This window comes from Podarcis liolepis (genome assembly GCF_965112155.1).
Source record: "Podarcis liolepis genome assembly, chromosome: 4".
Classification (NCBI taxonomy): Eukaryota; Metazoa; Chordata; class Lepidosauria; order Squamata; family Lacertidae; genus Podarcis; species Podarcis liolepis.
In genome coordinates this window covers 100,523,097-100,547,631 of record NC_139558.1, presented here as the reverse complement: position 1 = coordinate 100,547,631, position 24,535 = coordinate 100,523,097, and the positions used below count along the sequence as shown (strand labels likewise).

Sequence of the window (24,535 nt, the reverse complement as noted above, 5' to 3'; positions counted from 1 at the left end):
GTAATTTTGTCTGAATCTGGTCAGGTGATTCTCACAAAGTTTCTAGAGAGTGCTCCAGAGCAAGAGCGGGTTGTAGAACACACATTTCCCACAGGAAACGATTTAGATGATGATGATTTTTCTGATGTCACAGATTACAGTGGTACTGATGATGATGACACTGATAGCTCAGAGAGTTCAGTTGTAACAGTCATTGAGAGAAAATCTCACACAATGGATAGGCCTTCACAGGTGAAGGAAGAATCACAGTTTGCCATTGCTACTGGTTCTCAACAGAGTCCAGAGGTTGAACCAGTGAGCACAGAGGATCAGAACCTCATACGCAGGTCTGAGAGAGTCACAAAGGGTGTACCACCAAAGAGGTACTCAAAAGAGTTTGCTAACTTAACTGTTGCATGTGTTGCTATTGTTAACAACTCAAAGCAGGTTAAAGCAGTGTCTAAGTCAGAGACAAAGACACAACAGAGAGTAGCAAGCCAAGGTAAGGTAGAAGCACTCATTCCTTGGAAGCCAAACAACCAGAGAGGTACACTGGTGAAACCAGTGGTGGGGAGTTCCAAGAGTGGAACTGAAACAACGGGACTGTTATATGTATAACAACTGTTTGTTCTCTTCTCTGGATCATGTTTTGCCAATTGATGCTTTTGGGGGAGGATGTTGGGAAAAAGCAGCAAGGCAAAAGCCAGCTCCAGATGGCTGGAATGCAAAACAGGATGTTATGTTTTGCAGATGTACTGTTGGGGAAAAGGTGGAGCCTATTCTCTGTACTGAGCACCGGATGTTAGCTCACAGAGTGTCATATGACCTGTGCTGGAAGTACAGGGGTGGAGTAGAGTCTCTTCTGATGGAGTCTGAAGGGAACGGTCGCATTTCTATGTACTGCTGAGTGACAGGAATAAACATGTAAAAAGGACTCCTGTCTGTCTCATTTCCCCTCCCTGGGAGAATGCAGGGAGGGAGACAAGAAGAGGAAAGCAGAGGGTGTGTTCTTTCTCACGACTAATGAGAAGAATCGCCCGGGTTTGTTTACCTAGCCTGCCGGGGGTCGCAGACGAATGGTAAACACAGTATCTCGCTCAATTGCCTCGGGTGAGGCCAGGTACCTCTGCCTGTGAGCCAAGATACTAAGCTTTATTTACAGTGGAAAATAACAAAGAAATATGGCGTGAGCTGTTTTCCACAGCCATCTCCTCCTTGGTCAGAGTAAAAGAGAAGAGAAAAGAGAAGAAAGGATGGAAGTGATTTACAGACTGACTTCCATTCTTACACAGACAGTACAGAAGGTGTAAACATGGATATCATAATACACTAGCAATGGGAGAATGAAATACTGACAGTTTGGCCCCCAATTTGGTCCAAGACCAAAATCTGCAACCCTCATGGTCCAGGAGTGCCAGGGACTCCGTGGTGGGGGCAATGGGGGCCGCTTTGGCCCAGACTGGCCCCTGACTCCGAGACGCTCTTTCCTCCTGCAGGACCTCCGATGTTACGCCCTTTGGGAAAGTGGGGAGAAACAGAAACCAACAGCCAACAGCATCCCTTCTCTGCTGGCCTTTGCCCGAAGTTCCCCCCATCTCAGAGCAAGTAGCTCTCCCTCATGGATTCAGTCCTTTCATCACTTCCATCTCCCCAAGAGTCTCCCAAGGCTACTCATCCTCTGCAGTTGAAAACAGACTTAACTGAAAAGAACGGCTTCCTCTTCTGGTGACACCAGAGAATTCTAGAAGACATTCACCCTTTCCATAGCATTATGGATGCACGATTCCCACAGACAAGTTTCTTGGCAAGACAGGGGCCTTCGCTGGCCATAGAGTGTCCTCCTCAGCATCCCCAACGAAGGAGCTGGGTTGCAAGAGCTGCAGCTAATGGGGGAGGCCTGTCCTCCCCACTCCCATCTCACCTGGTTGCTAGATAGGAAAGCAAGACCCAGAGAGAGTTGTGGGAAACCCCAAAACCAGCTTGCTCTGTGCTGGAGCCAAAGCTGCGACTAATAGAGAAGCAAGATCTATTTGGGTGTTGATGTGTGAGCTCCTCCGTCCTACACTCAGGTTGTGTATGTGAGTAAATAAAACTAGATATCGTAAAGACGCCACAGTCTCTGCTGACTTTCGTTCCAAGGAAACCGAAGATGGGAAAGCGCCTGGGACCCCTGGAATCTCACCGCTCAGAGACTGGGGTAGTTTGCAAATACAAACACACACACAATACTTTGTGCCTGTGTTCCTAATAGATAACTAGTGTGAAGAGTAGTAGATAGGTAGCTGTGTTGGTCTGCTATAGTCAAAATAAAAAATTCCTTCCAGTAGCACCTTAAAGACCAACTAAGTTAGTTCTTGGTATGAGCTTTCGTGTGCATGCACACTTCTTCAGATACAACATCTGAAGAAGTGTGCATGCACACGAAAGCTCATACCAAGAACTAACTTAGTTGGTCTTTAAGGTGCTACTGGAAGGAATTTTTTATTTTAAGTGTGAAGAGCATGTCATGTGCTTTAGCAACAGCCCTCCTGTAAATAAGGAAATGCAACCCCCATTGCTGGTTGACTCAAAAAAGCAACAAGGGAATCTGCTCTGGTGTCCCATGAGGTATGTACGGCCCTTAAGTAAGAGGAGCCATTGCCTTTCTTTCTTTTTTTAAAAAAATATAACTTAAAGAAATTTTAACATAATCATTCAAATTTCATTTTACAATTTCAATTAACACCCCCGCCCTCCGCGACTTCCCCCAACTTCCCTTCCTAGTTTATAACACCTCTGTTTCTTTTGCTTATAATTTTGTATTCCTTATACATTAAAATGAAGGTTATAACATTTGTCTCTTCCTTCTCATTTTTACCTCATAATTGCATTTTCTGTTTGTATTTTTCCATTGTAAGTGTATCACTCAAATCCTGCCAGTGAGTTCATTTCTATGCATTGTTTCTGTATATACATCTTAAAAGGTTCACAATCTTTTTTAAAGTCATTATTGTCCTTCTCTTTAAGTCTCTGAGTTAGCTTCGCCATTTCAGCCTATTCCATCAACTTTTCTTGCCAGTGTTCTTTCGCTGCTTTTTCATTGCCTTTTCATTTTGAGCTAGTAAAATTCTGGCCGCTGTTGTCACATACATGAAGGGATTTTCCTTATCTTTTGGTAAATTCTTCCCTAAAGTACCTAATAAAAATGCTTCTGATCTTTTAACAAAGGTTATCTTAAAACATTTTTTTATTTCATTATAGATCATCTCCCAATAGGTGGAGCCAGGTGGGCCCAGGTCCAGGTGAGGGGGGGTTGCCATGATGACAAGGGCCACAGACTTGCAGGCGGCCATTTTGGGTTAGTAGTGAGGTGAGTGGAGGAGAGAGCAGTTGGTGGCAGTTGATGGAGGACAAGGCGAGGCAAACAGTGGATTCTTATTTTCTCAGTTTCTTATTTCGCTTCTTATTTCATTTATTACTTATTTATTTATTTTTTATTTATTTCATTTGTTCTTCTATGTGTGTTGCAAGTAGAAGCCACAATTCTGTGGGTACTCTAGGTGGTGCAGAAAGCGCCTAGAAGCTCCCAAGAGGTTGAAGTGCCAATCAAATTCAGTTTTGGGCTCTTTAAATTCCAAGTAGCAGTACTCGGGGGGGGGGGTTCAGATTCTGGGGCAGTGCTTTTGTCCAGCAGAGGGTGTCACAGGGCCAGCCTACTTTCCCTTTAAAGCAAACTGGGGTCTCCAGCTGGTTTTGGACTACGGCTCCCATCATCCCTAGCTAGCAGGACCAATAGGGAGGGATGATGGGAGCTGTAGTCCGAGAGCTACTGGGGACCCATGTTTGGGAAAGCCTCTTTTAAAGAAACTTTTGCTTTTTGCCCGGAAAGATGGGACCTGCCCACGTTTGTATTTTCTTGTATTTCGTTTTCTTTGTGACCTTTGTGCGTTTATTTTTTTTATTTTTTAAGAGGGCAAATTGAAAGAGAAATTGTATGGTAAGTTGCAGAAGAATAAAAGGTTGCGTTTGGGAAAAAACCAAAATAACCTGGGAGGTGGCCTTGTGGTGACCACACAGGGTCCCCAGACATTTGACAGTCTATTGATCCCTGTGCCACCACTGTGATCGCTTCCCCGCTGCCACCAACCCATTTCTCTTGGGTACACACTGAGTCCAGACAGTTGTTAACATTAAACCAAATAAACAAGTTTATCTTATAAGCATTAACAAGTTTATGGTTTCAGATAATTAACCTTAGTTTCTTTACTGGCCTATACCTTCCTAATACCTTCTAACTGATTATCCCAGCTGTTTAACTGACTCCTCTTCACAGATTCTCTCCCTCTCTCATATCAGACTAGCACAACCCACAGACTTATCCTCCCTCTCCCTTCTCTAATTCCAGACTCACTTCCTAACAACTCTAAGTCCTCCCCTTGGGTTCCTATTGGTTAATCATTTTGCACTTAGTTAACCCTTTCCTTATGACCCAGTATGATGTCACACGCCTAGGAGGGCAAACCCCACAGGCCTCCTTAAATATTTTATGGGGGGGGGGGGAAGACGCCTAGGTCTTTAAGCATTGGTGCCTATTCCTACACCTACAGGTCTCAGGATGGTTACAACATACAAACACAAAACACCAGATGTTAAAAAGGCATTAGATGTCAATCAGCCAAACGCCAGGTAATAAAGGTGCGGATTTCTTGGCTCCTAAAGCTGTATAATGGTTTTCCCGACTTTTGTATGGATTCTTTTATGGGAAGTGAGTTTGAAGCTTTGACTGAAGCTCTTTCCACATTCCACACACTGATAGGGTTTCTCCCCTGTATGAATTCTTTGATGGCAAGTGAGTTGGTCCTTCTTCCTGAAGCTCTTTCCACATTCCACACACTGATAGGGTTTCTCCCCTGTATGAATTCTTTGATGAAATGTGAGAATGTCCTTCCTCCTGAAGCTCTTTCCACATTCCACACACTGATAGGGTTTCTCCCCTGTATGAACTCTTTGATGGGAAGTGAGTTTGAAGCTTTGACTGAAGCTCTTTCCACATTCCACACACTGATAGGGTTTCTCCCCTGTATGAATTCTTTGATGGCAAGTGAGTTGGTCCTTCTTCCTGAAGCTCTTTCCACATTCCACACATTCATAGGGTTTCTCCCCTGTATGAACTGTGTGATGGGAAGTGAGACTCTGGCAGTGACTAAAGCTCTTTCCGCATTCCATGCACTGATAGGGTTTCTCCCCTGTATGAATTCTTTGATGAGAAGTGAGACTATCCCTGTGACTAAACCTCTTTCCACATTCCATGCACTGATAGGGTTTCTCCCCTGTATGGATTCTTTTATGGGAAGTGAGTTGGTCCTTCTTCCTGAAGCTCTTTCCACATTCCACACACTGATAGGGTTTCTCCCCTGTATGAACTCTTTGATGGGAAGTGAGATGGGAGCTCTGACTGAAGCTCTTTCCACATTCCACACATTCATAGGGTTTCTCCCCTGTATGAACTGTGTGATGGGAAGTGAGACTCTGGCTGTGACTAAAGCTCTTTCCACATTCCATGCACTGATAGCGTTTCTCCCCTGTATGAATTATTTGATGGCAAGTGAGTTGGGAGCTCTGACTGAAGCTCTTTCCACATTCCACACATTCATAGGGTTTCTCCCCTGTATGAACTCTTTGATGGGAAGTGAGAGAGGAGCTCCGACTGAAGCTCTTTCCACATTCCACACACTGATAGGGTTTCTCTCCTGTATGAACTCTTTGATGGGAAGCGAGACAGGAGCTATGAGTGAAGCTCTTTCCACATTCCACACACTGATAGGGTTTCTCCCCTGTATGAATTATTTGATGGGAAGTAAGACTGTCCTTCTTACTGAAGCTCTTTCCACATTCTACACACTGATAGGGTTTCTCCCCTGTATGAATTCGCTTATGGGAAGTGAGACTGGAGCTGTGACTGAAGCTCTTTCCACATTCCACACACTGATAGGGTTTCTCCCCTGTATGAATTTGCTTATGGGAAGTGAGTCTGAAGCTGTGACTGAAGCTCTTTCCACATTCCACACACTGATAGGGTTTCTCCCCTGTATGAATTCTTTGATGGGAAGTAAGACTGTCCTTCTTACTGAAGCTCTTTCCACATTCTACACACTGATAGGGTTTCTCCCCTGTATGAATTCGCTTATGGGAAGTGAGGCTGGAGCTGTGACTGAAGCTTTTTCCACATTCCACACACTGATAGGGTTTCTCCCCAGTATGAATTCGCTTATGGGAAGTGAGTCTGAAGCTGTGACTGAAGCTCTTTCCACATTCCACACACTGATAGGGTTTCTCACCTGTATGAATTCTTTGATGGGAAGGAAGACTGTCCTTCTTACTGAAGCTCTTTCCACATTCCACACATTGATTTGGTTTCTTTCCAATGAGATTTTGTTGATGGGAAGTGGAATGGGAGCTCTGACTGCAGCTTTCTCCACACTCTAAATTTTTACGTGGCTTCTCCTCTCTGGGGATTTTATCTTGGTCACCTTTGTTCTCGATTTCCGATTCATCAGAATCTGCAATGGAGGCAAAAAGCAGTTAGACACTCATGAACAAATGGAGAAGAACTGAAGGGAGCTGGGGGGGGTGTTCATTACCTGTGTTGTTTGTCATTAACCAACGTATTTATTATGAGATTCTGATACGTTTTTGAATGTTTCTTTGTTTGATATACAGTAGTTGTCAAAATTGCGGAAGCCTTTTGGAGAAAAGTGTATGTCAGAGGTTTGATGGCTCAAAACTCTGCTTCTTTTGGAGTAATATTATAAAATTATATATCAATGGAAGGATAATTTAATCAAGAATGCAATTCAACAAAGTTTGTTTAATTATCCATATTCTATGAAACATTATAGCCAAATAACCAGAAAAAGGAAGCACAACTTGCTTAGGTTGACTTATGTCAGTGTGTTACGTGATTGCTAACAAGTTGGTTGGTTTTCTGTCTTCTTTCATTTAGTGAGGTTGAAAAACATAATAAAATTATAGAAATGGCACAAAGAGTTGACTGGTCACCCAGAAAGCGATGTAAAATTGTACTATTACCTGAACAGGGCTACAGTTATGAAGAAATTAGAAGATTGGGGAAAACTTAACCAAAGCTGGCATTTCTATATTTTGGAAGAGGTATAAGGAGACTCAGTGACTACAAAATCAGACCGGTAAAGGCAGGAAAAGGTGCACAAAGGCAAGTGACGATCGAAGAATGGAGAGACTTTCCCTACATGACAGAAGAATATTATCTAGGTGTATACAAGATGACATGGCGCAATGTAATATGAAGTTGAGTGCAAGGACTGGTCTAAATGTTAGAGTTCTAATGAAAAAGCCATTGCTATCTCTCAAGCAAAGCTTGAAAAGATAGGAGGAGGAGGAGGAGGAGGAGGAGGAGAGTTTGGATTTGATATCTGTCAGGGAACTGACATCAGAGGCACGGGAGAAGGAGAGGGTCTCTGATTCTGCACGAGAAGGTTCTGAGCGCTAGCGGGAGACTCAGCTGGGAAAGAGGGGAAGAGAATGAGTGTAACACCAGGGATCCAGGAGAGCAACGGGACAGGGAGGTGCAGGGGCTCCAGGACTCTTCGTTGGAAGTTAGTGAGGAGAGCCCAAGCACCCCACTGCCCACGCCCACCCTGCGCAGGAGACTCCCGCACAGTGAGAGGCGGAGACGCTTAGGCGTCAAACAACTCTTATGTTGGCAGCGCTTTAAGAAACGCCCACAGACAGATTCTACGAGTGACTAAGGGCAGCCACGCTGAGATGGGCTGTGCAGTCCGGAGGGTTTAACCAGGCAATCCGATGCTCAAACGGGGCAGGATTACGCACGAGTAACTCCCAACCACTACAATATCCCACCTTTCACTCCCCTTCAGGAGTCTCAAAGCGGCTAACAATCTCCTTTCCCTTCCTCCCCCACAACAAACACTCTGTGAGGTGAGTGGGGCTGAGAGAAAGAAGTGTGACTGGCCCAAGGTCACTCAGCAGCTGCATGTGGAGGAGTGGAGACGCGAACCCGGTTCACCAGATTACGAGTCTATGGCTCTTAACCACTACACCACGCCATGACTAAACCCTTGTTAACTGGACAGTGGAACAATGGGACAGTGTTATTTGGAGGGATGAGAGCCAAATCTCCTTGCTTGGTAGTGATGGCATGAAATACGCGAGGAGAAGAATCAGAGAAGATTTACATCCTATTTGCATTACACCGACCGTGAAACACCCAGATAGTGTGATGATTTGCGGTTGTATGGCAGCAAAAGGTGTGGGCAGAATTTGTGTCATTAATGGGAATGTAAATGCCCCAGAATACATAAATGAAATACTTTAGCCCAAACTGAAGTGTTCCGCAGGTGATCTTTCAGAGATACTGAAGCATATTTATTTATTTATTTTTCTATTTCAACAAGATTCAGCTCCATGTCATGTTGCTGCTGTGTGCAAATGGTGCTTTCAAGATAATCTTATTCCACTGCCGTAAGGGCCTGGGAATAGCCCAAACATTAACCCAATCAGAAATCTATGGAGCCAACTAAAGAAAATTCTTTGTTAGAAGCAATCCAGCAATAAAGCCCAATTAACAGAGGCAATAATTCAGTCTTGGTTTCACATTCTTACAGGGGCAGAACTAAAAATTTGGTTCACTTCATGGGAAGGCGTTGTGAGGCCGTAATTAAAGCTAAAGGTTACCAATGGTTACCAAAGGTTTCACGTTTTTTCTTTATGACTGCTGTTCCAATAAATACTCCTTCATAAAAGTCATTACATTGCATTCTTCATTAAATTATCTTTCCATTGATATATAATTTTATGGTATTAGTCCACACAAAAGTGGTGTTATGAGCCATCAAACCTCAGAAATACACTTTTCACAAAAGGTTTCCACAATTTTGGCCACCAGTATAAGTTGCTCATTTAAAGTTAATGTTCTTTTTATATGGGATCAGAATATTATTATTCATGTTTCATGTTTATATATGTGTTGGAAGCTGCCCAGAGTGGCTGGGGCAATCCAGTCAGATGGGCAGGGTAGAAATAAAAATGTCAGCTTTGTTCCGGAGCTGACAGAGGCTGGAATGTATGAAAGCAGGCAGAGAGAGATAAGGAGACTGGAATGTGAGCCGGAATGTGAGAGGGAGGAGGGGCAGCCGAGTGGCAGAGCTTCAGAGAACAGAGAGCAGGCAGCAGATAGCAAAGATCCACAAAATACCAATCTTAGCTCAGAGACAGAAGGGGAGAGGCCAGGAATAGCTAGCCCAAAAACTCGAAGGCGCAAAAAGGTCAGTGAGAGGAGGGGAAAGAGCAGAAGCGAAAGGGTTTATTCCCCTCTTGGAAGAAGAGGAAGGGGCGAAGTTTAGACTTGGCAACTGCAAACTTGAAGTCAGACATGGAGTGAAGGAGCTCCGGAGTGATTTATGTGTTTGAGCAATAAACCCGAGATAATTACTGCCAGTGTCTCGCTTGTGTGGGAGAGCCAAGCCATTACAAAAAATTATTATTACTACTACAGTGGTACCTGTTCTGGAAAAAATTAAGTTTGTAAACCGAGGTACCACTGTATCATCCTCATCCTCATCACTGCTACTGCTACCTGAGATTCAATAAGCCTAGCTCTTCTCGGGATTGATTTTGTTTGGCCCAGTCATGGCATCCCCTCCATCTCCAATGTCAGTCCTTGTTATGGCTTGGTCTCTCCCACAAACGTGAGACGACTCTGGCTGTTAATAATTTCAGATTTATTGCTAAAACAACAAACTTGGACGGAGCTCCTCTACTCATCGTCCTCCCCACAAGATGGAGTTGCCCAGACTGAGCTCCTCCCCCTTCCCCAGAAAGGAAGCCCCCACCTTCTCTTCCAGTATCTTTCACCTGTCTTGACCAGTTTTCAGACCTCTGAGGTTAGACCTCTGAGACCTTCCTGCATTCCAGCGTCTGACTCACTCCTGCAGCTCTCACACAGCTGTCTGTCACTCTGTTTCCCTTTTTCTTCTCCCCTTTGTTCAGAGCTCAGATGACAGTTCCTCTCCCCCTCCCCTCTGCCTTCCGCTGCTAACTCTCCTCTCCCTAGGCCTGCTTCTTCTCTGGCTGGCAGCACCTGAGCTTCGCTGCCAGTCGTCTCTTTGGTCAAACCAAGACTGACAGGAGCAAAAGCAAAAACCTGAATCTACTTATCTTTCCTAACAATTCTGAAGCTGACATTGAAGATGGCCTGGGAAGTTGAGACCAGCCCAATTGTGGTAGTAAAAGGAATAATTTGAGGAAGATTGTTCAAAGAAAAAACTGAAATTTACTCTTTATTGTGGGGGTGTTGGGTTCCCAGGTGTTATAGGGGGTTCTGTTGAGCTCTGTAAAAATGTATGAGGTTGGTCCATAGAGGTATTTTTTGAATTTCCAGGCAGATATGACGATCCCACAGGGAGCCTTACCAAGAGAGGCCACGATCCCACGATTCTCCTCCATGACGTCCTTATGCAGAGCTCTCTGGTCAGGATCCAGCAACGCCCACTCCTCGTCCGTGAAACGAACAGCGACATCTTCAAAGCACACTGGACCCTAAAAGAAAAAGGGAAATGTCCTCCTCTGAGACAGCAGAAATATGATCTGCTACACAATGTTCTGTTATTTCCTTCTTGTTTATTATTATTATTATTATTATTATTATTATTAGTATTATTATTATTTATTTATACCCCGCCCATCTGGCTGGGTTTCCCCAGCCAGAACTTTGGGCGGCTTCCAACAAAACACTAAAATACAATAATCTATTCATCATTAAAAGATTCCCTAAACTGGGCTGCCTTTAGATGTCTTCTAAAAGTTTGGTAGTTATTTTTCTCTTTGACATCTGGTGAGAGGGCATTCCACTGGGCAGGTGCCACTACCAAGAAGGCCCTCTGCCTAGTTCCCTGTAACTTGGCTTCTTGCAGCGAGGGAACCGCCAGAAGGCCCTTGGCACTGGACCTCAGTGTCTGGGCAGAACGATGGAGGTGGAGACGCTCCTTCAGGTATACTGGACCAAGGCCATTTAGGGCTCTAAAGGTCAGCACCAACACTTTGAATTGTGCTCGGAAACATACTGGGAGCCAATGCAGGTCTTTCAGGACCAGTGTTATGTGGTCTCGGCCACTCCCAGTCATCAGTCTAGCTGCCGCATTCTGGATTAGTTGTAGTTTCCAGGTCACCTTCAAAGATAGGCCCACATAGGGCCAGGGGGGGTCTGGAGTTGTGGGGGCTCCTAACTTTGGAGGGATTTTGAAACATGCTTTTAAATACTTTCTGGACTACAATGTTGACTGTGGAGAATGGGCTGATCTGTGGAGGGGAGACAGAGATATTCTTGGGTTGGAGTCTCCCCGAGACCTACTCCACAATGAGAAAGGAAAGAAATTAAGAAAAAGATCAACAAAAGACAAGGTAAAGTGCAGGTATAAACAAGAAGAAGATCTGCAGAAGGGACATGGAAAAGACTTAAGAGCCTCGGACATAAGATCACCAGGTTTATGGACTAGATGGAATGGACAGTAAGGACTGACATAACCCGAGACCAGGAAGAAGAGACGCTGGATGAAGATTGGAAGAAAGTTCTTAAAAATTTATTTTGAGAATTAGTGTAAAATTAATAAGTGTTAGGGAAAATGTTGGAATGAAACTATTTGGCTTTAGTAGAAATGATATAATGAGTTATGTATAAATAAGTATTAAGTTTTAAGGTATTTTATGGTAAGATAAGGTTAAAATAAATTAAGGTAAACTGAATGACAGAATATAGTGAAAGATGGAAAGGATTTGCTGAGTTACCGTATTTTTCGCTCTATAAGACGCACCAGACCACAAGACGCACCTAGTTTTTGGAGGAGGAAAACAAGAAAAAAAATATTCTGAATCTCAGAAGCCAGAACAGCAAGAAGGATTGCTGAACAGTGAAAGCAGCAATCCCTCTTGCTGTTCTGGCTTCTGGGATAGCTGCACAGCCTGCATTAGCTCCATAAGACGCACACACATTTCCCCTTACTTTTTAGGAGGGAAAAAGTGAGTCTTATACAGCAAAAAATACGGTAATTAATAGGTTTAGACCGTTAAGATAAATTATTCAACAAAATTGAGAAAGATGGAAAGAATTTGCTGAAACAATTAATTAAACTAGAATACAGAAAGGGAGGTGTGAGGAGGTCGATGAAACAAGCAAATGAAAGATAAAGATATGGAATATTGGATGTGTGTTTTAATGTTATTGTTCTTTTTTGCTGTATTGTTTTATTGGTTTTTATGTTTTACTTTTTTATGTACTGTAATTTTTGTGGTTTTCTTTTCTTCTTTTTTCTGCAATTTTTAAACTTATAATAAATATCGTTTAAAAAAACAAAAAAACAAAGATATGCCCACATAGAGCGCATTGCAGTACTCCAAGCGAGAGATAACCAGAGCATGCACCACTCTGGTGAGACAGTCTGCGGGCAGGTAGGGTCTCAGCCTGCGTAACAGATGGAGCTAATAAACAGCTGCCCTGGACACACAATTGACCTGCGCCTCCATGAACAGCTGCGAGTCCAGAATGACTCCTAGGCTGCGCACCTGGTCCTTCAGGGGCACAGTTACCCCATTCAGGACCAGGGAGTCCCCCACACCTGCCTGCCTCTTGTCCCCCTAAAACAGTACTTCTGTCTTGTCAGGATTCAACCTCAATCTGTTAGCCGCTATCCATCCTCCAACTGCCTCCAGACACTCACACAGGACTTTCACCGCCTTCACTGGTTCCGATTTGAAAGAGAGGTAGAGTTGGGTGTCATCCACATACTGATGAGCACCCAGCCCAAACCCCCTGATGATCTCTCCCAGCGGCTGCATGTAGATGTTGAAAAGCATGGGGGAGAGGACGGAACCCTGAGGCACCCCACAAGTGAGAGCCCAGGGGTCTGAACACTCATCCCCCCCCCCACTTTCTGAACACGGCCCATTAGGAAGGAGTGGAACCACTGTATGACAGTGCCCCCAGCTCCCAGCCCCTCAAGATGGTCCAGAAGGATGTTATGGTCGACGGTATCAAAAGCTGCTGAGAGATCCAGCAGAACTAGGAAACAGCTCTCACCTTTGTCCCTAGCCCGCCGGAGATCATCGACCAGTGCGACCAAGGCAGTTTCAGTCTCCATGATGAAGCCTGAATCCTGACTGGAAGGGATCCAAATGGTCCGCTTCTTCCAGGCATGCCTGGAATCATTCAGCAACCACTCGCTCAATCACCTTGACCAAGAATGGAAGATTTGAGACTGGGCGATAGTTAGCCATATTGGCAGCATCTAAAGATGGTTTTTTAAGAAGCAGTTTAATGACCGCCTCTTTCAGCAGGTCTGGGAAGGCTCCCTCACAGAGAGAAGCATTCACGACCCCACGAAGCCCATCGCCCAGCCCTTCCCGGCTAGCTTTTATAAGCCAGGATGGGCAAGGATCAAGGAGACAGGTGGTTGGTCTCACTCGTCCAAGCAGCCTGTCCACATCCTCAGAGGTAACAGATTGGAATTGATCCCACGCAACTTGACTAGACAGGACACTAGCATTCTCCTGCCCCGGCCCTGCTCCCACGGTGGAGTCTACCTCTTCCTGAATCTGAGCGACTTTATCTGCAAAAAACTTTGCAAAATCATTGCAGGAGATCACGTGGCCCATACTGGGCCCCGATGTAGCAGGTGGTTCCGCTAAATTGCAAACCACCTGAAAAAGTCTCCGGCTGCTGTTTTCCGCAGATGCAATTGAGGCGGTGAAGAAAGTCTTCTTCGCCGTTGCTACTGCCACTTGGTAGGCTCGACATTGAGCTCTAACCCGCGTCTGGTCAGCTTCAGAATGAGTTATCTGCCACCAGAGCTCTAGCCATCTCAGCGATTGTTCCCTCAGATCCGTGGAAAACCACGGGGCTGTCTGGGCTCAATGCAATCAGAAAGGGTGCTTGGGAGCCAAACAGTCAATACCCCTGGTTAACTCCACATTCCAGCAGCCACCAGGGAATCAGCTGAAAGGCCATCAACATGGGATAAAGCATCCCCTACCACTCTCTGGAAACCATTTGGATCCATTCAATCTGGATCCATCTGAATCGGTCCCACCTCACTGCAGAGGGGAAGGGTAGCGGAGAAGTCCAGTTGCACCAGGAAGTGATCTGACCATGTCACTGCAACCCCCCCTCCCCGCCCACAAGGCCTGGGTTGCTGTGTGTAAGTGAAACCTGGTGGACAAGCAGCGGCAAGGACAGGCCCATCTGCTTCATCCAACCAAGTCTCTGTTACACATGCCAGGTCAAGTCCTCCATCCATGATCAAGTCATGGATGGCAGTGGTTTTATGAATCATTGACCTGGCATTGCACAGCAGCACCTTCAGGTCATGTGGGTATCCCTTGCTGATTCTAGTATCCGTCCAGTCAGGACCAGAACCGGAGGCAGGGATAGTCCTCAAACAACGACTAAACCTGCCTCCTCTGTAATGACATGCTCTGGTCTTAACATCCACCCCCCCCCCCCACAAAAAAAGGTAATCAAAAAGGAAAAAAGAAACTTTTAAAAAACATTTTAAAAAGAACATTGCTCTGCTCCGAGTCCTCCTGGCCAGCAGCAGCAGCAGCAGCAACCGTCCTTATGAGGCTTCAGGTCCCGCCCTGGGCCAGGTGGTGAGTGGCAGGAGCAGGGCCCTCAGGCACTCATGCAGGGGAGCTGTTTCAATAGGATTGCTTTGCTGCACATTTTATTTATGGATGCTTACTTTATTCTAAGTTTTAATTATGGGAATTCGTCTTTGTGCAAATAGGTGGTACTCCACTTTGTGTTTTCCAGGTCATTCTGCCTACACAAGCATTCCAGTTTGCCTGATGAAAGGGTCCACTTTCTCCTCTCCTTGTGAGCTGTTCTGGGGAGTTCCCTCCCAATGCCCTAGAGCCAAATTATAGGGGTTCATGGGGGCATAGAGCGGGAGGAATGGGGGGCAAATCCCATTTTGCAGCCAATGGGGCTGGTTAGGTGAATCCAGGCCACTATTTGTTCTCATTTGTCCACTGCTTAGAAACCAATCTGAGCATTCAGTGATCAATCTAGAAATCAAATAAGCCTGTTTTGGATGGTCATCTGTCTTGGATAATCTAGCAGAGATTCCTGCACTGCAGGGGGTCTCCTGGCTCTGAGAGACAAGCAGGGAGGGTGGCTTCTGGCAAAAGGAGAGGGAGCCACATGTTCTCCTCCTTCTCCTGACTCACCTCTGCCTCTCGACCTTCCTCTTCCACTTGCCTCCTTCCTCTTCTGCCTGTGATTCTGCACTGCATTCTGCCACAGTGTCTCCCAGCTCACTAACCCCTGTAACCCCTTCAGCTTCTGACACCTCCTCTTCCCAGGCTTATCTCTCTTCCCCCTTTGACTTTGACTTCCTTTGACTTCCCCTGACCTTATCTGGTTCCACAGACGCTGCTTCCCTTCTGCCCCCATGAAAAGATGGATTAGGAAGTCTTCCTGGGATAACTCTGTCACCTGCAAGAGATAAAAGGTAAACAGGACGCCAGGAGTGCCTGCTTCTCTCACAGGTGAAACAGGGCATCTCTAACTACAGGTGGGCCTTTGAGAAAGCCTTACCTACTGAGAGCATTTGGACGTTTGTGCCCATTTCATATGTTAGTTGTGCAGAAATACATCTCCCCTCCTCTGGACCCTTGTTCCCAACTGTCTCCCCCCAAAACAAGATGAAAAGAACCCCCACATGAGTTGGAAAACAAACAGAATGAGACCAGACAGAGAAAAACCACCTTCCTCCTTACCCAGTGGCCTCTCTCTGGTGTCCAACGGAGGCCTCTCTGCCTCACAGGAATCCAGGTCCATTTCTGCAAAGAGATCCTTTCCCTGAAAATAAACAAGGATTCAAAACAGAGAATGGTGAGAAATACTAGAAAGAGAATTACAAAGACTTGAAGGGTGTGAGATCTCATTCCATAGATGCTTTCCAAGAAAACAAATGAGACAGCAGCAGACCATTATGGGATGTTCTCCGTCCTGTTTGGAGCCCCTTGGGCGTATCCAGACGAAAGTCTCTCTCACCTGCTTTCTCTCCTCTGCCTGACTCAGGAGGAAACCTTCGGCCAGGGCCACCGCCTGGGAACTGGTCTCTGCTCCGCATTCCCTCACCCAGCTCTCCATCTCCGGGGGAAGGACAGCCAGGAACTGCTCCAAGATCACCAGGTCCAGCATCTCAGCTTTCGTGTGCCTTTCTGGCTTCAGCCACTGATGGTCAAGGTGGTAGAGTCGGCTGCAAACCTCTCGGGGTCCTTTGGCCTCCTGGCAGCAGAACTGCCTCAACTTCTGGCTCTGCACCTCTGAGCGGAGGGGGTCCACCTCACCCAGGATCTTCTGCACTGGGTTTTCCCAGAATTCTCCACTGCTCCAAGTTTGGTTGGCATGGCCTCTTCCTGCTTCGGGGCCAGCTGAGTCTCGCTCATCCATCTGTGCTCTCAGGAGGCCTGTGAGAGATCAGAAGAAATCCTTTGGTCTTCTGACAAGTTCTGTCTGTCCTAATGAAAAGCTCAAGGAAATCCTACAAAGCAAATACATTGTTCTGTTACAGAATTTGTAGAACGGGGGGGGGGGGGGGGGATTGGTTCCTTGAGCAAGCATGGATGAGTCTTGCTGGGAACCAGGGCTGGACTGCACTGCATCCCAGACCATGAGCTATCTTTTGAAAAGAAAGAGGAAGAGGAGAAGAAATACGTCTCTAGCCTTCTAGCAATGCAAAATGTGGAGGCAACAGAAGGGATTTCTGGGAGATTAATCAACCTGGTTTCTGCTGCCTTCCAGTCAATACATGAAGTCAGAACCAACAGACAAGAGAATCGTTTGTATCTTGTGAAAAATGGATGCTTTCCTCTAATGGGGTCCCCACCCAGGGGTCCTGAGGAGTTCCTCCCCAAGCTCAGCCCCCTGCTTCTGTCTCCTTTTCTTGCACTTGGACTCTCTGCCATTCTCCAGACAGACTCCTGGGGTGGGGTCCCTTTTACTTTGCTCTGAGGGCCAGGTATGTATCTGATCAACCCCCTGAGGGCCAAGTGAGCAGGCCAAAGACATCTACCTTGATATTTAGCTGGGTAATTTATTATTATTGTTACTATTATTATTATTATTCCGCTAGATAGCTTAACACCCACACAGCCATTCATGCCAAGGTCCCAGGAGGCTCCGTGAGTAGCAGTGCCCATTTCCGGCTGCTTTCCCAGCAACAATCCCTTTGGGGCAGAGAGGACGTGGTCCTGGGATGCCCTGCTCTGGGTGCGAGGGGATTGCTGCAGTGGCCTCCGTGGGGAGCTGCCCTGGGAGACGACTGGGGAAACTGGTGTGCAATGCAGCAGCCAGACTATGGGCTGGGATCCCTCTCTTTATACCTGGGCTTTCTCCCCCACAGAATATAACCTGGGATCCCTCTCTTTTTTCCTGGCCTTCCTATCCCACCTTTCCTCCCTTCCTTCCTCTCCGTTACTCTTGGGGGAGATTTTTTCTGAAGGGGGGGCGGAGGGCCAAGTGAGTTTGGGATCCTCTGATCTCCAGGAAGGAGAGCGTGGCAGACCTGGCCCCTCCCGGATCAGGCCCCCCAGGCATCCTCCCCTGCTGCAGCCCTGGGACCCCCCCCCCCCGTCTCCCCACTGCACCCTCGGGGGGGGGGGAGAGAGAGAGGAGACTCACCAGATCCCAGGAGGGGACAGCGAGGCAGCCCTTGCAGGAGAGACCCCAAAGCAAGGGAAGGACTGGGGAGGGAGGGGCCTTGGCTCTGGAGGACCTGGCCCCCTCTTGCTTCCTGGCCTCTCTAGGAAGGCAGCTCACTTCCCTTTAACCCTTGCCAAGCCGAGTCCCTCCAGCTCAGCCCTCTCTCGCTTGGCAGAACCTCAGATTTCTATTATTTTTTATGGATTTAGGGGGCAGCTGCCCCCCTGGCTACGCCAATGCCCAGATATCCTTTTGGGGGTGAGGCTCTTGGCTGGACTCTGAGCATCTCCCTCCCTTGGGCGGAAGCCAGAGGAAGAGCTTGCAGGGAAAAGGGCTTTGCAGGAGGCAAGGAAGCTCCTCCTAGAATTCAGGAGTGGAGAGATAGGAGGGGATCCCAGGGTCATCTAGTCCAACCCCCAGCAATGCAGGAATCTCAGCTAAAGCATCCATGGCAGATGGCCGTCCGATCTCTGCTTAGAAACCTCCCAGGAAGGAGAGTCCACCACCTCCCAAGGGAGACCTTTCCCCTGCCCAACTGCTCTTAGATGTCCCTCAAGGCAGCGGGTCCTGAGTTCTAGCCCTGCTGAAACAATCGCACTGGCTGCCAAGGAGGAACCCAGCGAGGTTCAAAAGAAATAAATCCTAGTCTCATCATAAATGAATAATACTTTATTATGCATGCTTTTTATACTAATATACAAAAGTATGCCATTCCCTTTTCCAGAAATGCTTAATTGCTGATTCAAAGGACTGAAAATGGATGGTTGTTGTTATTATGTTTAGAGAAGCTTTTAATATTTGATGGAGTATTGTATTTTAATATTTAGTTGGAAGTCGCCCAGAGTGGTTTGGGATCCCAGCCAGATGGGCGGGGTATAAATATTATTATTATTATTATTATTATTATTATTATTATTATTATTATTATTGATCAGGTGAGTGTTCTCCTTTCGAAATAGCGTTTTCGAAATCGCTAATAGCGTAAGGTTGCTAATAGCGTTTCGTTAGCGGGGGGAGCCACATTCTGGTAGAAGGAGGCCAGGATTTGCCCCCAAGGCCTGGGATGTCCCTCCTCCCCTGTAGTAGGACTTGGAATCCAGGAGAAAACTCTTGGAATAGCCTTGCCAGGTGTTCAGGGATGGACTCACCTGTCCCCATTGATACGGAACGGGGGGGGGCATGTCTTTTTCACCTTGGATGTGCTTATCTGTGCATATCTCCAGCTCTCTGCATATTCCCCCCTCCCTCCTCCATCCAGCTCTCTTGCATATTCACCCCTCCCTCCTCCATATGTTAATCTGTGTAACCCAACCTCTTAATGTATTCATGATGTAACTGGGATGTATTTTGCACTGTATTCTGGGATATGGAGGGAAATTTCAAAAGTTCATGTCACCCCTTTCTCTCTGTTCAATCTCGCCTTGAACCTGTTGCGCAATAAACTTGGATCTTCTGCAGTTTGCTCCTGCGTCCAGCTGAGCTCATTTTCTTCCGCAGGGACCCACGGACTTAGTCCGATGAGCTGGGTGGCAGTGTAACCCCGCACCCAGATTTTAGCCGTAACACCATGTTCTTCTCTTTGCAGATGTGCTGCAAACTGTGTTGGAATGTGAAATCAAGCTTTATTTACAGTGGGAAAAAACAAAGAAACATGGCGTGAGCTGTCTTCCACAACCATCTCCTCCTCGGTCAGAGTAAAAGAGAACAAAGGACGGAAGTGATTTACAGACTGACTTCTATTCTTACACTGATAGTGCACAAGGTGTAAACCTGGATATCATGTTACACTAGGAATGGGAGAATGAAATACTGACAGTTTGGCCCCCAATTTGGTCCAAGACCAAAGCTGAGAACCCTCAGGGTCCAGGAGTGCCAGGGACTGCGTGGTGGGGGCAGTGGGGGCCGCTTTGGCCCAGACTGGCCCCTGACTCCGAGACGCTCTTTCCTCCCACAGGACCTCCGATGTTACGCCCTTTGGGAAAGTGGGGAAACAGAAACTAGCAGCCAACAGCATCCCTTCTCTGCTGGCCTTTGCCCGAAGGCCCCCCCATCTCAGAGCAAGTAGCTCTCCCTCATGGATTCAGTCCTTTCAACACTTCCATCTCCCCAAGAGACTCCCAAGGCTACTGATCCTCTGCAGTTGAGAACAGACCTAACTGAAAAGAACGGCTTCCTCTTCTGGTGACACCTAAGAATTCTAGAAGACATTCACCCTTTCCATAGCATTATGGATGCACGATTCCCACAGACAAGTTTCTTGGCAAGACAAGGGCCTTCGCTGGCCATAGAGTGTCCTCCTCAGCATCCCCAACGAAGGAGCTGGGTTGCAAGAGCTGCAGCTAATGGGGGGGCTGTCCTCCCCCCTCCCATCTCACCTGGCTGCTAGGTAGGAAAGCAAGACCCAGAGAGAGTTGTGGCAAACCCCGAAACCAGCTTGCTCTGTGCCGGAGCCAAAGCTGCCACTAATAGAGAAGCAAGATCTGTTTGGGTGTTGATGCTGTGAGCTCCTCCGTCCGACACTCCGGTTGTGTATGCGAGTAAATAAAACCAGATATCATAAAGACAACACAGTCTCCGCTGACTTTCGTTCCAAGGAAACCGAAGGTGGGGAAGCGCCTGGGACCCCTGGAATCTCACCGCTCAGAGACTGGGGTAGTTTGCAAATACAAACACAATAATTTGTGCCTGTGTTCCTAATAGATAACTAAGTGTGAAGAGCATGTCATGTGCTTTAGCAACAGCCCTCCTGTAAATAAGGAAATGCAACCCCCATTGCTGGCTGACTCAAAAAAGCAACAAGGGAATCTGCTCTGGTGTCCCATGAGGTCTGTGGGGCCCTTAAGTAAGAGGAGCCACTTTTAATAACTGAATTAAAGAAATTTTAACATACATAATCAAACATTCATTCATTCATTTAATTTAATTGCATTAGCATACAGCCATAGCAAAATAAGACAATACAAAAATGTTGGAGACAAGCAACCAAACAAAATTCAAAGCGATATTGCTGGTGTAATGACATTAAAAATACCCTAAGACAATAATACAGAGATTTAGTTGCCAGCGCCAAAAAAATCTAATATGTGGATATAAATAAAGCATAAAATGGCCCCAAAATAGGCTCAGCACATTGAGTTAAAAGAATTAAAACAGGTCCAGGACTAGGACACATTACCCTGTCAGAGTAGCCCTGAGTTTCAGAGCATGCACTATGAAGATTGCCACCCCACGTGAAATTTGGGGATTTGCGTCCACAAGAAGTGCTTTCAAACAGTCTTCCTTAGATGAAATGGAGGACAGGATCAAGAGGAGGAGCTTAGGTCTTATTGGGTCATAAATAGGGCAGTAGAAAAAGAAATGTATGAAGTCCTCTACTTCATTCATTGTGCATGGACAAAGACGCTGAGTAATAGGGGTCTTAGAGTAGATCCCCTGCTGGAAGGCCGTGGGTATAGAATGGAAACGGGCCATAGTAAATGCTCTTCTCAAATTGGGCTCCGTCAGGTCTATCAAGTAGTTGGCAAGTGATCTTACCACTTTCACTTTAGGGAGCCACATGGAGAGGCGAGCTGAGGTGGACTGTGCCCGGTCCATGGCCTCATCTCTTGTAAGAATCCAGGCCCGGATTTTATGTTGGTGCCAAGATGACAGCGTGTCGAGATCTGGGAGGGAGTAGCGTGCAGTAATAGTCTCCATGGCCTTGGACCATTTGTTGCTATAAGAACAAGTTAAAAAGGCTTGCCTGGCTAGTAGGGAACCTGGGGCATTGATTAATTTGCAATAAAAACTAATGATTCTAATGTGGGCTCTCGCAACAATGGAGGGGAGGCCCAGTTCTGTTCTTAACTGTGCAGCAACTGAGCCCTTAGAGAGACCCAGTATCTTTCGTGCAAAAGAGTTTTGTAGAATCTCCAGCCGTTGAAGTGTTTTTAAATTCCACCCCCAGATTTCAACCCCATACATTAACATCGGGAGGACTTTGCTGATAAATGCTTTTCTGATTGGTGGAACCAACTGGCCGCCTTTTGCGTAGAAGAATTTCTCCAGGGCTTTGATGGTTCTACAGGCAGCCAGGATGGTCATATTTAGGTGAGCTGACCAGCTAAGCCTATGCTGAAAAGTGATACCCAAATACTTGAAAGCTGAACAATATTCAATAGAGTGGCCCTCAAAATTCCAGAATGACTTCCGGGTTTTCGTGCCAAAAGTAAGAATTTTGGTTTTGGCGAAATTGATTTTGAGGGAGTTGGTATCACAATATGTCATGAGCCCTCTGAGCATGTTGTTTAAGCCCTGCTTGGTTAAAGACAGTATCACCATGTCGTCCGCATAGAGTAATATGGGGATCTTGAGCTGTTGTAAAGAGGGGGCAGATTGATTTAGGGCCTGCATAGTTGTAACAATGTCGTTGATATAGAAATTGAATAGAAAAGGGGCCAAGAGGCAGCCCTGTTTGACCCCTTTATTCAGAGGGAAAGAATCAGAAAGAGCTCCCAGAGGGCCAAATTTTACTCTGGCCAATATGTCATTATGAATTTCCATAAGAGGTGGAGGAGTCTCTTATCTATGTTGGTGTGACTAAGCTTCTGCCATAGCCTATCTCTAGGGATGGAGTCAAAAGCGGAGGTCAAGTCCACAAAAGCCGCATGTAGTTTGCATTTGAACCTGTTTATGTATTTATCAATCAGGGTGAATAGAACGAGACATTGGCCAGATGTGCTGTGACCTTTACGGAAGCCAGCCTGTTCCGGGTGGAATAGCTTTGTTTCTTCTGCCCACTCGATTAGTTTCTCTAGCAAGAATCTAGAGTAAACCTTGTATGATATGTCCAGCAGGCTGATAGGTCGATAGTTACGTGGATCTTGTGGGTCCCCCTTTTTATGAATTGGGATGACTATGCTCTGTTTCCAGTTAGGTGGAATCTTAAGAGTAGCATTAATAGTGGTAAAGAGAGATGCAAAAATAGGGGCCCACCACGTCTGGTTCGATAAAAATACCTCAGGTGGCATCATATTGTCCCCTGAAAGCGTGCTGATTAGTTGTATACATCTCTCTGGGGAGACTGGCTCCCAGGTGGGCAAGGCAGATGCTGGAAGAGTGGAGACTACGTTTACTTCGGGATCTGGGGCGGAATACAGCTGAGCAAAGTGAGAGTGCCAACTGGCTGCTGTGATGTTATTAGCGATGAATGAGTGGGGTCTTAAACCTGCATTAATTATATTCCAGAATTTCTTGTCGTCATGGGTTTTAATGGCCACTGACAGCGCCGTCCAGCGTTCTTTCGCAAAGAGCAATTTCTTATGTTGAAGCAGCTTCTTGTAGTATGAACGGAATTGGGCTAACTCCCTAATTTAGCTCTGGGTGGTGTCTGATTTCATATCAGACTGAAGGAATCTAAGCCAACTTCTGCACTGTTTGCATTCTTGGTCGAACCAAGTTTGATTCTTCCAGGTTAGAATCGCACGGGGAGGTTTCGTGAGTGAAGGAAGCAAGTAGGCTAGAATTTTCTGGAAAGCTGAGAAATGATTCACATTCATTGTTAACAACTGAGCTTTCAAGGCTAGGATCTCAGGGGAATTTAGGAGGACTTTTATGTCTTGCTCCAGATAGGAATCCCACTTCTTACGTCCGGGGGCTAAGATCGGTGGGTCCTGGAGGTGGAGTGAGCTGGGAAGCCCCAGCTGTGTGTGGAGGAAGGAGATGGCGATTGGAAGATGGTCACTTTCGGTTCTGTTAAACACATTGAAACAGAATGCCTTATCAATAAATGCCGAGGAGGACCAGATGTAATCAATCACGCTTGCCCCTCTCGATCCTAGAAAAGTATAGAATCCCCCGGACCAATCTTTGGGTGTGCCATGCAAGCTGTACAGCCCGCAGTTTATGGTAAACTCCAGTAGTATGATGCCAGCCCTATTGATGTACTTGTCATGTGAATTCCACGTAGGAAGCCACTCCTCTTCTATGAATAATTGCGACTTATGGGTGAATGAGCTTATATCTGCTCCGATTCTGGCATTAAAGTCCCCCATTATAAGGATCTCTGATTTTGGAAAATCAGCCACAGATTTATCGAGGATAAATCTTAAATCCTCCCAAAGCTGATTTGAATGAGGAGGGGAGAAGGTAGATGGATTGTACAAGTTTACACATAGGAAGTCCCCAACTGGGCTGTTAGTGATGTGTAAAGTTTGAATGGAATTACTCTCTAACCAAAAGAGAGGAGAGATATTAAGTTGAAGCTCCTGCGAAACAAATGTTACCAGGCCACCACTAGGGCGCCCATACAAATGTGTTTTGGTTGCAGGAATCACAAAGGCGTCATAGCCCAGTAGGGATGGGGGGGGGGCGACGATTCTAGGCACCAGGTCTCTTGTATACCAATAATCTGGAATTTCGCTAAAAACTCTTTCATATCCCCGCCATCCTGTTTGGACGTCCATCCCGCCACATTCCAGGATAGCACATTAAAGCAGTTTGAAGAGGGACTATGTGCTAGTCAGTTACTCTGGTTGCTGGTGGGAGAGGCATTGCCAGGGGTCTGAGACAGTGCCAGGCGCGATATTGCCGAAGGTATCGAAGGGGTGGTAATTTGATTGATGTGGCCAGCAGGGTCATCAATAGGACCTAAGCTGTCTCTTTGCACAGTGGCTTCCTTAACGTTTATGTGTTGGCTTGAAGAGGTTGCGGGTAAATAAGGTTCTACCAACAGAGGTTGGCTGGCAAAGGACACGGATGTACAGTCATCTGGCTGGGCCGCACTAATTGAAGACTCCAGGTCAGGCATAGAAGAATAGGACAATGACAGATTTCCAAGAT

The 24,535-nt window shown here is 46.3% G+C and overlaps 1 protein-coding gene and 1 long non-coding RNA gene across 3 annotated transcripts in view; one reads left to right on the top strand and one right to left on the bottom strand.

Moving 5' to 3' along the window:
* LOC310705487 overlaps window positions 1-24,535 on the top strand; it is a 118,998-nt gene that overhangs the window by 43,430 nt on the left and 51,033 nt on the right. The gene's annotated exons all lie outside the window — the stretch shown is intronic.
* Window positions 4,143-17,834, bottom strand: LOC310705080 (uncharacterized protein). 2 transcript variants are annotated; one of them, XM_083499453.1, is made up of 6 exons: window positions 17,696-17,834; window positions 16,064-16,556; window positions 15,787-15,868; window positions 15,420-15,502; window positions 10,428-10,554; window positions 4,143-6,518 (listed from the first exon to the last, which is right to left on the bottom strand). In XM_083499453.1, the coding sequence occupies exons 2-6, from the start codon at window positions 16,463-16,465 to the stop codon at window positions 4,672-4,674; spliced, it is 2,541 nt and encodes an 846-aa protein (XP_083355579.1). In that variant the 5' UTR covers window positions 16,466-16,556; window positions 17,696-17,834; the 3' UTR covers window positions 4,143-4,671. The 2 variants fall into 2 exon arrangements, with proteins under 2 accessions (XP_083355579.1, XP_083355580.1); XM_083499454.1 differs by lacking the exon at window positions 15,787-15,868 and having other exon boundaries at window positions 17,696-17,831.

Coding starts and splice junctions, on each gene's coding strand:
- LOC310705080 (XM_083499453.1), bottom strand. CDS start 16,465: ATGGATGAGCGAGACTCAGCTGGCCCCGAAGCAGGAAGAGGCCATGCC. Junction 15,869..16,063: donor AGGCAGAGGAGAGAAAGCAG/GTGAGAGAGACT, acceptor GTTTATTTTCAG/GGAAAGGATCTCTTTGCAGA. Junction 15,503..15,786: donor CACCAGAGAGAGGCCACTGG/GTAAGGAGGAAG, acceptor TATCTCTTGCAG/GTGACAGAGTTATCCCAGGA.